This window comes from Ovis aries, chromosome 9 (assembly GCF_016772045.2).
Source record: "Ovis aries strain OAR_USU_Benz2616 breed Rambouillet chromosome 9, ARS-UI_Ramb_v3.0, whole genome shotgun sequence".
Classification (NCBI taxonomy): domain Eukaryota; kingdom Metazoa; phylum Chordata; class Mammalia; order Artiodactyla; family Bovidae; genus Ovis; species Ovis aries.
This window is the reverse complement of record NC_056062.1, coordinates 16,347,278-16,361,108: the sequence shown is the minus strand read 5'-3', so window position 1 is coordinate 16,361,108 and position 13,831 is coordinate 16,347,278. Positions and strand designations below refer to the sequence as shown.

At 49.4% G+C, this 13,831-nt stretch overlaps 1 protein-coding gene across 6 annotated transcripts in view; it reads right to left on the bottom strand.

The window, feature by feature from the left end:
* The window catches only part of TRAPPC9 (trafficking protein particle complex subunit 9), a 405,352-nt gene that overhangs the window by 154,754 nt on the left and 236,767 nt on the right, over positions 1–13,831 (bottom strand). For all 6 annotated transcript variants that reach the window (XM_060419983.1, XM_060419984.1, XM_060419987.1 and 3 more), the window contains one exon: positions 5,541–5,683. In XM_060419983.1, the coding sequence (XP_060275966.1) occupies positions 5,541–5,683 (143 nt within the window). The remainder of the gene's footprint in view (positions 1–5,540; positions 5,684–13,831) is intronic.

Below are 13,831 nucleotides of genomic sequence, written 5' to 3'. Positions count from 1 at the left end.
GGATACCCAAGAGAAATGGAAATGCAAGCCCACACAAAAACTGGTACATGAATGTTCGTAACAGCATTATTCCCACCAGCCAAAAGGCGGAACCAACCCATCAACTAATGAACAGTGAACGACATGCCACACATCCGCACCATGAAATACTGTCCCACATAAAAACAAACAACATACTGATGCCTGCTTGTGGGTGAACCTGGACAACATGATGCTGAGTGAAGAGAGGCAGTCACGTTCTAAACCAGGCAAATCTAGGCTGAGGCGGGGCGGGGTGGCAGGGAGGAGGGAGACAGGAGGCACTGCTGACGGGCACGGGGCCTCTGCTGGGAGAATGAAAAGCTCCAAAATCAGATGGCAATGATGGTTGAGCAACTCTGCGACTGAACCCAAAACACTGAATTACACAGTTTAAGTGGGTGAGTTGTGCAGTATCCCAATGGTGCTTCCATAAAGCGCGGGTGTGCAGGCGGCGGGAGCACAGGGGCGCTGGAGATGGGCTCTGCAGGCTCGCGGCTCAGCCCCACGGCTGCTACACCTCACCAGGGCCCAGCGCTCAGCATCGCTGTGGTCTTGACACACACGCTATCTATCCCATTATACTATCTGCTGTGCATTCGTTACGGACCACAGGAATGAGAGAAGAACCACGAAGCCCGTACATAAGGAGGGGCACGAAAAGGAACGCTGGGACACCTGGGCCTCAGACCCAAGGTACAAAGGTGACACAGAGTGACAGCTAGGGGTAGTCAGCCTTCCACTCTCTGGGAATGAAGACAAGCCCAACTCATAAAGGGCGGACACGTACTTACCAATGACAACCTGAAATCACAGTTCATGGGACTGGCATTTGACACTATGATGATTTAAACTTTGAAAATGCCAAATGCAAAAATTCCAAGTGGAAGGTCACAAACAGCTCTGGCCAGTTATTGATGACAGACAAACTACCTTTTAACATACGCTCAATCCCTAAATCAGGTATGACATGGGCCTTTTTAATTGATGTTTATAAATCATACTCCTTAATATAATTAGTGTGTTAAAGTTGCTGTTCAGTTGCTAAGTTGTGGCTAACTCTTTGTGAACCCCATGGACTGCAGCACGCCCAGGCTTCCCTGTCCTTTACTATCTCCGTGAGTTTGCTCAAACTCATGTCAACTAGTGTATGTTACGTGTTAAACAGAAACAATCTTTAAATCTGTCTTTAAGCAAAGAATATTGATAGTGTTTTAAAATGCACACTGAGACATAACATTCAATAATATAATGGTTCAAAACAAAATTAAAATAATCAACAGTAATAATTTAATAATGTATACAATTAAGACATAAAATAGGACCCTTCGAGGTACAGCTGTGAGTGGAGACAGGACAATGAGAGGTGACTCATGGCCTGGACAGCCCCTCAGTGATGACACTGGGGATCAGAGGGTGCTCACTGCCACATCAACCCAGAAGACGTGCCCAGCGGCTCCTGCCACGGCTGGTGTTGGGGGGGGGGGGTGTCCCAGCTCCTTCCTGTACAGATCTAGACTATTTAACACCTGCAAACAGGGTGAAAAGTGTGCTCATCACTGCAGTGAGCACACACCAACAGGAGCAGGAGCGGATGAGGCAAACGCAGTAAGTCATTACTCTCCTTCCAGCTGGAGGCTCCGTGAGCGGACTAGAAGGAGAAGCAACCCTGGGCAGGGACACCGGGCAAAGAGCAGCCTTGGGTTTTGAGGCACAAGGGTCTTCCTGATGTCCAGGCATTTTTGTGCCCCTCTTAACATGTGGCCTTCATGGTTCTCTTCTTGCCCCTGCTACACATGGCCTGTTACAAGCACAAACCAGACGGAGGAAATGATGTGCTCGTCAAGACCACGTGAAGGAAAACTGAGGACTAAAGAAATAGGAGATGACTTGCTCAGGACCACAGAGCGGATGAGCAGGAGAAAAAGAATCAAAATCTGAAATCAGAGGCGGGCACACTGGGTTCTGAATCCCGCGCTTCTTAAAATCCTAATTCTTGTTAAATTAAAAACCCATTCAAATCAACACAGCAACCTGGAAAAGATCGGCCGTGATAAAATCTAGCACTAAAAGTGCCTTTATTACATGTCTGTGAGCACGGGCCGCCCACGGCGTGGAACAGTCCCACCCCACAGGGGGAAATGGGATTTTTCTAACTGCCCGGGAGAAGCACCGTGGTGTGTCAGGCTGTGTGATTTCTGTTAATAATGTAATAACTCCCACACCTTACACCCTGGCTCAGGGGAGTGCATTTCCCACAGAGCTCAGAGCAGTGATGTGTAAGATTGGGTCATTTATCCTAACGGTCTGGGAAGAAATTGCTCCTGAGGAGGGGAAGGCAGGGTGGCCCCATCCATTTCAGTCTGTCCCCAACAACATTAGCAGGCGGCTCGGTGTAAAAAGTGAATCTCAGAGGTAATTGATCTCCTAAATAAAAGTCAGCTGAAACCCAGGTACACCCCTGAAGGAGGATGGTTTAAAAAAAAAAAAAAAAAAGAAAGGCAAAGAGAATTCCACCTGCCGTCTATGCTGTGCTTTGGCTCCGGGAAAACACTGGCCCCTCCAGTGTTCACTTTCATTCTCTTACCCTCCATGAGGGGGCAGAGCTGGTGACCACAGCAGTGGGGACAGAGGGCTGAGGCTGGGAGAGATCCAGAGACGTTTCCACAGACAGAGAGGGTAAGGGGGCGCCCAGGCTTCTGGAAGCCCACTTCAGAGCACTGTGATAGGAAGCATGGGGTTTGCTGGAGAGAAGACCGACATTCAAATGCATCTCTTTTGCTTATTAATGTGCAATCTGGGGTGAGTTATTTAACACCTGCATACAGCAACACTGACTTCAAAGGGTTCTCGGGAGTTTAAATGGGACACTGCACAGTGGACCGAGGGCATGACTAGGAATAGGGTGGGTCCTGAATAAATGGGATTTCCCTGCCCTGACTTCTCTTCTAGAACTCTATCAGTAAAAAACTACCAATGAGAAAAACGGCATAAATCATCAGTATTACTGAGAGGAGCACTGGTGGCTCAGCTGGTAAAGAACCTGCCTGCAGTGCAGGAGACCTGGGTGTGATCTCTGGGTAGGGAAGATCCCCTGGAGGAAGGCATGGCAACCCACTCCAGTATTCTTGCCTAGAGAACTCCATGGACGGAGGAGCCTGGCAAGCTACAGTCATGGGACCACAAGAGCTGGACACAACTGAGCAACTAAACCACCACCGCCAATGAGAGGAGCAGATACACAAACCAGCCCAGGAGCAAACGATGTAATAACCTTTGGTGTTCTGGTTTCAGAACAGGGTACATGAGTCTTTTTATGCCAGCAATAAGGCTGTCTTTTGACGAATGTATAGCTTCTTTTTGCATCAAAGCCAGCTTGAATGCCCATAAAGGCCCCAGCTAACATGGATTCGGTCATCTGGCTGTGCATCTGTGTCTGCAGCACCTTGTAGTCAGGGTATCTGGAAGCCAGTCTGTCACCGGCAAGCTGTGAGACTCTGGGAAAACCACAGGCCTTCTCTGGGCCTCATCTGTGATGCAACTGTGTGGAGCCTGGCCATCTCTGGGGATGCCTGACTCTAAAATGGCCCGATGCTAAAAGCAAATTCTCACCTGGGAGCAAGATGAAAACCAGTGTCTACAAAAAATCATGTCATGTCAACCTGAACAGAATATAGATAAAGTGCATGATAAGTCTGCTGTATTTCAGGCCAACGATTTATACAGGTCTCTACGGAAACTGGAGCATAAATATCAGAGCGGGCACTCTGAACTCTGTCCAGTAGGCACTGGGAAAGTCTTCAAGCCAGACAGTGATGTGGGAACATTTGTCTTTACAGGACGATACAGGAGCAGGCTGGAGGCAGGGGAGTATTTCCAGAGTCCCACGGAAAGATGGCAAACCTCAACCCACAGGATCAGGGCTCAGTGAGACGGGGCAGGAAAGGAGAGGGACTAGAGGAGATCCAAAGCCAACCCACGAGCAGGGAAAAGAAACACGTAGACCAAAAGGAAGAGAGTGAGGCCGGCAACCAGGAGCCAAACAGCACATCAGCCCACCGCCAGCTCTTCCAGTGTGCCGCACAAACCACACGGCAGCAATTTTTCTCGTCTTAAATTGTCATTAAGAGCTGCAGGGGCCATGGCATGGAAGCCAGACAGCAATAGGGGGAAACAAATCCAACTTGGTGACAATCTGCGCTGCTTCTCAGACCTATTTATGTGAGCGGTGGCAGCAGGAGACGAGGGGACGAGAAAGAGGCACACGCCAGGGTGACGGTGGAGCGGGCTGAATGCATGGGAAGGGCCTGAGAAGCTCGAACAGCATCTGGCAGGCGTCCCGGCCAAAGCTTCCTGCCGGCAAGTGCTTTGATGCCTTTTACAAATTCAAAACAGAGGCGAGCGCTGGCAAGAGAGACCATTACTCTGTGGATTGAAAAAGTGATAGATGATGAAATGCGATGCTGAAAAGCCCAAGCTCAGCCACTGATTCTCACCGAGGCCATTTCCCGCGGCTGGAGAAAAGCAGTCTTTCCTATGAACTCAAACTGCCCTTACTTTGGTTGGGGGACGGCGGGGGTTGGGGGGGGAGAGCTGTATCACTCTAAAGAGAGTTTTCCATCGACATTAACATCCCCCATTATACTCTGTGGACAACAGAGCCCACAGGTGAGGGGGCTGCTGCTCATGACGGTCTCTCCCACCACGGTCAGCGTAAGTACCACCAGGCCACCCCATGCTACCCGGAGAGGTAAGGCGTCCCTAGACAGGGGGATGTGGAAGCACCCGGGGGTCAGGACCTGCCTTCCGAAGGCTGCTCACCACCTGGGCAGGAATCCAACCCCACAGGGTCTCCAGATGTCTGCAGCCCCATCCGGCACTATCCCCAGGTCACCACAGGTCAGTTTAGGGTGAGAAACTGTCATTCTCCCACCTAAGGGAGGAACAGCCTCTAGTATCTCTGGCCTCTTCTGGATCTGAAGCAGACAAACTGATTTCTTCCTCCCTGAAGGAAGGCTAGGCCGGGAGAACCAAGCAGGAGGAAAATCCTCCCCCAGGGAGGGCGCTCTGGGCAGAATGACCCACCCTCCCGACAGCTGGGGGCTCCAGGAAGAGCGGGCCGAGATGCTGGATGGCCTAGCCCTGCACAGTCCTCCTGGGAGGACAGCGGGACAGAGACAGACAGGCTGGACTCCTCCAGGAGTGTCCAAGGCACAGGGCCATGTGCCAAGTCCCTGCTAACAGGAGAGCTGCGCCAGACCGGAGCAAGGCCCGGGCTCGGGACAACGGGCGGGAACTCTGTCCCGCCCCACGACGACCACAAGCCAAGTGGGAAGCCCGTCCACCCCATCTCCCTGAAGAGGCATTTCCCCACACTGCCTGTTCATCTGATGAAGACCCGGGGAGGCTGGCCACCCTGGCACACTGGGCGGTGGGGCCAAGGTGAACACCACGGCCAGGGCTGCAGGTGCAGCGCCATCAGCCGCGAGGGCAAGGCTGGCGAAGAGCTGAGGTGCACGTACCTGGTGGCCGGCAGGGTACTGACCCGCGTGAAGAACACAGACGGTTCCACCTCCACGTGTAGCCCCAGGGCCAGGTTCCTGTAATACCCTTCAACGTGGCCTGGGCCTCCGGAGTATTTGAAGTTCAGGACAGCTTCCAGGGTCTAAAAAGATGGAAGAAAAAAAAAAAAAAGGTCACTTACTACTCCCTGAGCCGACTGCCATCCAGCCACGTGGCCGGCCTCCCTCAGGTGAGGAAGGTGAAGCGATGGGCACTGGGCAGCTCCACCAGGGCGGCCACTGGCACCTGACCCTGGTGCCATCTTTCCTCCAACGACGCCCCGCAGCTAACAACACGCACGATTCTCAGCCTGCAAACACGAATGGAGAGAAGCTCGAGGATGATTCTGTGATGGGATCCAGCATTTCAGAGAGACAAGTGCATCTCAGTCAGCATCACTTAAACACACAGATCAGGCTGGGGGGCTGGGTGGGTGTTTCCATGAGGGAGCTGGAGCATGGCTCCTGGGCTAACAGTGAGCAAGGCTGACGAGCCCGAGACTCATGCAGATAAGGTCACTGGGCAGCCATGGAGCCAGAAAGCCAAGCAGAAACAAGTCCCTTCCAGGAGGGACATGGCGGGGACACCTGACCAGGGGCAGAGCCGGCCACCACACAAGCCGGCAAGAAGGAGTCAGTTCAGATGTCCATGAACTTCTAAGGGCTGAGGAGGGGCTCTACAAATAGTGGAGACCCTCCAGATGCAAGGACAGTTCCCGCCCATGCCAGGCTCTTCTCCAAGGACCTCCCCTGGGGGCCCTGCACACTCCCCTAGGAGACTGCCACAGGCAGAGGTACCAGGGAGCCTCCTGGTACCAGGTAGTAAAGGCCTGGAGGACGTGGTCAGCAGCCACCAGGGGAAAAGCATGAAACGAAAACCCCAGCTCCAACCCCTTGCCCCCATCCCGCCCCCATCCACACCCTTCTCTCCTCCAAAGCAAAATCTTCAGCTTCTGGAGGAGGGGTGAGCAATGCCAAAGGCACACAGGCAGGGGTAAATATCCTTCCTAGTGAGGCGAGGAGAGGAGGGCCAGGAGGACAGGAGAGACAGAGCGGGAAGCCCGTTCAGAGCACCCGCCTCTAGACCAGGCAGAGGCTGGTGCTACTGGGAGGGGGCGGGTGGCGCAGGGACTCCGAGAGCCCACACCCACTATGAGGGGTGCAACTCCAACCGGGGATGGCGGCAGCGGGAGTGCCCCTCTGCTCCTGCAGGCCCCCGGGAGGAAGCCCCTGGGGTAGGAGGGAAGGTGTGGAGAGACCCCCATCCAGGTGCTGGCAGGCAGGGAGGGCTCAGGGCCGAGGAGAGAGGACCTTTATGGGGAAACCGCCTGGAACCTCAGCAGCCCCTACCTCCTTCCTCGCCCTCCCCCAGCACGATCCAGAGCCTATGCCGCACCAACAGTAACCATGGCAACAGGAAATCTCAACCCCAGCTCAGCTCCTACTAAAATGACTCAGCCTTCCCCAGTAAGGTCCTAAAACAGGCAACAGCACACTGCGGCCTGTGGGCCACACCTGGCCTGCAGCCTGGCTCTGGATGCCCTGGAGCTGAGAACAGTCTTTTACATTTTTAAAGGGCTGCACCACAAAACAAATGACAAAACCAAAGAAGAATATGCAACAGAGACCACAGCCGGCCAGCACAGCTGAAATATTTATCAGATGCTCCTTCACATAAGAAGTTGACTAATAAAACTCTTAAGAAGCAAACATAGCCGTCAATCATCGGGACCTTGGATTAGGAATGATTCCGGAGATAACATACCAAGAGACAAGTGGCTGGGGTCATGGAAACCCAAGGAGGGCAGAACTTTGGAGAGGAGGGCTGGAATGCCCACTGCTGCAGCCAAGCCATGTAAACAGGGCCTGAGAAAGTGTCCACCACATCTGGAGACAGGCTGGGCTCCGATGACCCTAGTAGGGGTGTTTCCCAGAAAAGAAAGAGGGAGGGTGAGCTGGGAGCACTGTCAGGGCTGACAGTGCCGACGGGGCCTCAGAACCGTGTGTTCAGGGTGGGGATTCGAGCACACGCCCACCCATGAGAGCCGAGGGAAGCCACGTGTCCCAACCTCACAGCAGGCCCACCCGCCTGCCCTCCTCCCCGCGCTCCACCAGTCACGACTCAATAAACTGTCCATGCGAGACACAGCGCTTAGCCCTCAGGCAATGGCAACTGACTCCAGTACTCTTGCCTGGAAAATCCCATGGATAGAGGAGCCTGGTAGGCTGCAGTCCACGGGGGTGCGCAGAGTCAGACATGACTGAGCGACTTCACTTTCACTTTTCACTTTCATGCACTGGAGAAGGAAATGGCAACCCACTCCAGTGTTCTTGCCTGGAGAATCCCAGGGACGGGGGAGCCTGATGGGCTGCCGTCTATGGGGTCGCACAGAGTCGGACACGACTGAAGCGACTTAGCAGCAGCAGCAGCAACTGCTTTCATTGACCCATTCCTCCTCTACAAAGGAGAGGCAGGCACAGCTACGAAAGTGCTTAAAATGAAAGAAAACCACCATATGTGCATGCTGTCAGGCGCCATCCCCACTGGAGGACGGTTCTCCTCTGGGAAGGACACAGACAAAAATCCCAGAGACAAGCAGCCTGGTATGGCGGGTGGGGAGCAGGGAGGGAGGCCAGTTAAGCTCGGCTTGTTGCTCTGGCTAAGTGAGATCTTGAGCGTGTTATCCCACCACTCAGCCTCAGCTTCTCAACTGTTAAATGGGGCTAATAATTAACACCTGTCTCACTGTACTTTAATGAAGACTCAGTGAGAAAGTGAAGTATCAGCTCAAGCAGGCACTCATTAAATAGACTCCTTTTTCCCTCTGCACCCTGACCTCTCAATACCTGAAAACAACGTGGCTTACAATAGGAAGAAAGGGGAAATGGATTCTGATGCCATTTAACATTTTTTTGTAGCGTGGTAAAATACACATAAAACATATCATTTTAACCATTGTTAAGTGTACAGTTATTCGGCACTGGGCACTTCCCCATTGTTGTATAAGCATCACCACCATCCATTTCCAGAACTCTTTCATCTTCCCAAACTGAACGCTACACGAACTGCGCAACCATCGCCTTCCGCTCTCCCCGCCTCTGGCAGCCACTGCTCTCCTTTCTGTCCCCGTGATTCTGGCTGCTCTCGAGGCCTCATGGGAGTGGGATCGCGGCACTTTTGTCCTGTTGCGACTAGCGTTTCCGTGGCTCATCCGTGCAGTTCCAGGAAGTAATTCCTTTTTAAAGTTGAATAACATTCCACTGAATGGACGTGCCACATTCTGTTTAGCCATTCACTCGCCAACACACACTTGGGTTGCCTCCACTTTTCGGCTGTCGTGATTAACGCTGCTATGAATGTGAGTATGCAGACACCTGCTGAATCTCTGCTTTCAATTCCTCTGGGTATATCCCCCAGAAGTGGAGCTGCTGGATCGGAAGATAATCCTGTACCGAACCTCTTTAAAGAGCCACCGTATCATGTCCTACTGTGACAGAACTGTTTTACATTCCTGACAGCTGTGCAAAGGGATTCCAATCTCTCCACATCCTCAACAATACTTATTTTTTCCTAGTTGATTGGTTGTTTTTAATAACCACCATCCTAATGGGGGTGAAGTGGTGTCTCATTTTGGTTTTGATCTGCATTTCCCTAATGACTAACGGTGTTGAGCATCTTTTTATATGGTTACTGGCCGTTTGCATATCACTGGGAAAATGCCTACTCAAGTCCTTCAGTCCCATTTTAAAAGCTCATTGTTCCAACTCATCTCCCACTGCTCTTCAAGGTGGACGTGTTTACAGGCTCCCCTGAACTTTGGTACTACTGATTCTCTGAACCTGTATAAATGTTGCTCCTCCTTCATGCCCGCCCCCCCCCCCTGGTTTCCAGTAAGATGGCTGTACTGCCTTACTTTAAAAGGACTCAACGAAATATAGATTAAAAAATAAAAAAATACTCAAGCATCATATTTTGTTCTTACCAAAATCCGAAATTCTTTTTACACAGCATATAGCACTGTACTGTAATCTCAAAAGGACGGCCAAGTTTATGACCTAAACTTTTGAAAACCCTTGTCAGCACAAGGTGAGACCCCCTCATACACACATCCCAACAATCCTTTCTGTGATGACTTTTTTAATCCAACAGACTTCCATTTGTTTGGCCTATTCTTTCATTCATTTTTTCAATCACTTCCTGGGTACTTTCTGAGCGCCCAGATCTGTGCTTAGAACAGTGAATACAGTAGGGTCCCTGATCTCAGAAAGCTCAGTGCCAAGTCAATGGATGTCTGAGTAAATTAATTGATAAATGAACAAATAAAGCCAATCCACCATCCACTATATTCATGGCAGCCTCTGCAAATGCAGGCATGCGGGGTCAAGGAAATAAACAGATTCTCAACAATGGCCTTGAAAAGCCAAAATCTGTGAAGTAAGAAAAAAAAAATTCATGCTGGATTTTCTGTTCTTTAAAGTAAAGTTACAAGTTGTCTCCAGGGAGTGATATAGTAGAAACCACCTGGGAAATAAGCAAAAACTACACACAGAGAGGTAGCTGTCAAGTACCAGATAGCAAAGAAGGAACTGTATTGTTATTTTCTCGGAATTGGCTATTTCCTTACTCTGTAGAGAAGCAAGTAAAAGATATAATTGTGGGGGAAAATATGCAATTTATGAAAACAAACACAAAAAAGATTCTGTGAAATCATTGCATACTACTACTGCCTTCCTTCCTGGATTAAAAAAAAATGCCTTCTCAGCTCCATAAAACTAGAATATTTTAATAAAGCCACAATGTGGGCTGATAAGGGAAAAGACAGGGGATGCCCAAGCTTTATTCCAATGAGAATGTAAGGGGGGGACAAGGCACCACTATGCCATAGGACTTCTTCTTCAGACATGTGACGGTCTCAATATACAAATCAGAAATGGGCAAAGAGTTACAGAAAAAGTGTTTATTTTCTAGCTATATAATAATTTGTTATTTGAGCTGAAATGAAAGGTCTTTCAAGAGCTGCCTTTTACTGAGCACCTACTAAGTGCCAGGTGCTGTGCTGCCTGAGCCTCACACACAGGCTCTAACACTGAGGGCCCTCCAAGGGAGTCCAGTTGGCATAAATGAGCAGCTCAGTGAGTGGCCGAGGCCACCGGTCCAGGCTCAAGCACAGAGCTGCGCGGCTGCACAGCCCGTGGTCTTCCGTGTACAGGACTGCCCAGGGCAGTGCTCACCCATCCGTCCACCACTCACTCACTCACTCACCCTGGATGGGTGTCCACGAGTGTGAGGGACTGTGGCAGAAGACATGATGCCATCCCTGTGGGCTCAGGCCTAGTCAAAGACACAAGCCCCTGAACCCCTAAGACAGCTGTGATACGCTATGCCACAGACAAGTGCCCTGGATACAGGAGGGTACAGGAGAAAAGAGGACGGGGTGTGTCTAGGGTAGAGCTGTAGAAGAGACCACAACCCAGCACGAAGAGAGGACTGGGTGATTATTAAACAGAAACTGGACAAGTGATGAAAGAAAAAAAAATCAATTAAACGAAAACTCATTTCATGAAAGTACCAGTTAAAGCAACAATCCTCAAAGTTCGGCTGATCAAGGAAAAAGGAAGTGAGAGACTGGTCACTAATATCAGGAATGAAAATGACTATCAGCACAGAGCATACACACATGAAAGGGATGATAAAGAAAGAGGGTAAACAACTTCGCGCCAATAGATTGAGCAACCTAGGTGATGGGTGCAGGTTACCAAATGGAACCAACAAGAAACAGGAGACTCAAAGAACTTCCTGCTAATTGAAGACACAGGATTTCTAAACTAACACGGGACTTATAAGTGAGCGTGAGATTTATAAATTAACACACCCTCCTAAAAGAAACCCCAAACTCAGAGGGCTTCCCAGCTGAATTCTATCAAAACCTAATTTTAGATACAACACCAGTTTATACAAACACATTCAGGAAAAAAAGGAGAAAAAGTTCCCATTCTTTTTATGAGGCCAGTTATTACCCAAATGCTAAAAGCAGAGAGCTTGCAAAGAAAGCTACAGGCCTGTATTCCTCGTGAATTTAGATGTAAAAATCCTCAATTATTACTGAGTCAAATACAGTAATATTTAAAATGAGTACTACATCAGGACCAAGTAAGCTTAACAATCGAAGGTTTGGCTTAACGTTAGAAATCAATCAATGTCATTCACCATATTAACAGACCATTAACAGACAAAACAGAAGAGCCGTATGATTATCTCAGTAGCCGCAAAGAATGCAACTGAAAAAATTCAAAACCCATTTATGATTTCTTTAAAGATCTCAGCAAAATAGGCATAAAAAGGAATGGCTCCAATCCACAAAGTGCACCCATGAAAAACTTGCCGTTAAAACCAACTTAACCATAAACAATGTTTTGCCTCTAAAATCTAGAGTAAGGCAAGGACATAGCTGTCATTACTTCAATCAACAACGCAATAGAGATCCTAGGGAAGCCGATAAAGTGAGAAATTAAAATCATGTATGTCAGAAAGGAAGAAGTCAAACTGTCTTTCCATAGGTGACAGTCATGTCTCCACACACACCAAAAAAAACCCCTAGATTATCTGCTAGAGCTCTCAGAAATTGCTAGTGGCACGATGAAATTTACAGTCACTTTGGAAAAGAACAAGCAATTCTTAAACTTAAGCATGCTGCTAAGTCGCTTCAGTCGTGTCCGACTCTGTGCGACCCCATAGACGGCAGCCCACCAGGCTCCCCCGTCCCTGGGATTCTCCAGGCAAGAACACTGCAGTGGGTTGCCAGTTCCTTCTCCAAGGCCTGAAAGTGAAAAGTGAAAGTGAAAGTGAAGTCGTGTCCAACTCTCAGCAACCCCGTGGACTGCAGCCCACCAGGCTCCTCCATCCATGGGTTTTTCCAGGCAAGAGTGCTTGAGTGGGGTGCCATTGCCTTCTCCAAAACTTAAGCATAGAGTTAATAAATTATTCAGTAATGAAACTCCCACCAAGAAAAATAAAAACATATATCCATACCAAGAACATATGTGTAAATGTCCCTGGGAACTTTATTCATGGTACAAGTTTAACGTAATCTCCGTGTCCAACAGGAGGCAGGTGACTAGATGAACAAATTTTATGGAATACTACTGAGCAACAAAACGGAGCCAACTACTGACAGACATAACACGAGAAAATCTCCAAAACATCATTCTGAAAGAGGCCAGCAAGAAAGGAGTATATACTGTAGGCTTGCATGTATGGGAGATGCTAGAAAAGGTTACTCTTTAGGACAAAAGGCAGATCAGTGTCTCCAGGGTTGGGGGGGCAGGAGAGGACTGGCTGTAAAGGGGTCAGGGAAGCTTGCAGTAGTAAGAATATTCTGAATCTTGACGGACTTCCCTGGTGGCTCAGACAGTAGAGAGTCTGCCGGCTCGATCCCTGGGTCTAGAAGATCCCCTGGATTAGGAAATGGCAACCCACTCCAGTATTCTTGCCTCAAGAATCCCATGGATGGAGGAGCCTGGTGGGCGACAGTCCATGGGGTCACAGAGAGTCACGACACGACGGAGCTTTTTATTCAGTTCTTATAAAACTTTTTTACATTTTATAAAACTTTTATATAGTTAGTGTGGCTGTATTTTACAGAACACAAATTACACCCAATAAAGGTGATTTTAGAAACTGATCCTGATCCTCAGCAGGCACAAAATCACTTGCAGACACTGACACAGAGGACTCCAAAGCCATCGTGTGGGGCACGCTGATGGAGCACCACCTGTGTCCGAGGATGAGCGTGGAGCCTCAGGAATCCTAGGCTCTGGCGGGGCCAGGGTCGCTCTTAGAACCTCACACGACCTTGGAAAAGTCAGGTTCCTCCTCCGGTCCTCGGCACACACATCTGTACAATCTGAGTCTTCCCACCAGTTCTCATGTGAATCGTTACGGTTCATTTCGTAATGCTAATCTAATGTTCCACGACTTCTAATCTAACTAAGGCCAGAGCCAGAGAAAAACAATCAGCCTGAGCAGCACCCTAACTAATTTATATGTCTAAGAAGTTGATCTCTGATTTTCAAAGACCTCAGATGGACCTGCTGCCACAGGTTCGCCTCCTCCCTATTTCTGTGACATGACACAAGATTAACAGCTGTGATGTTATTCGCTTAATAAGCCAAGGGCCCAGCTGAGGCTCATACCCCAAGAGGCCAGTCCTACTGTTAACTTAAGGTCAATGAAACATACAAATGAAAGCATT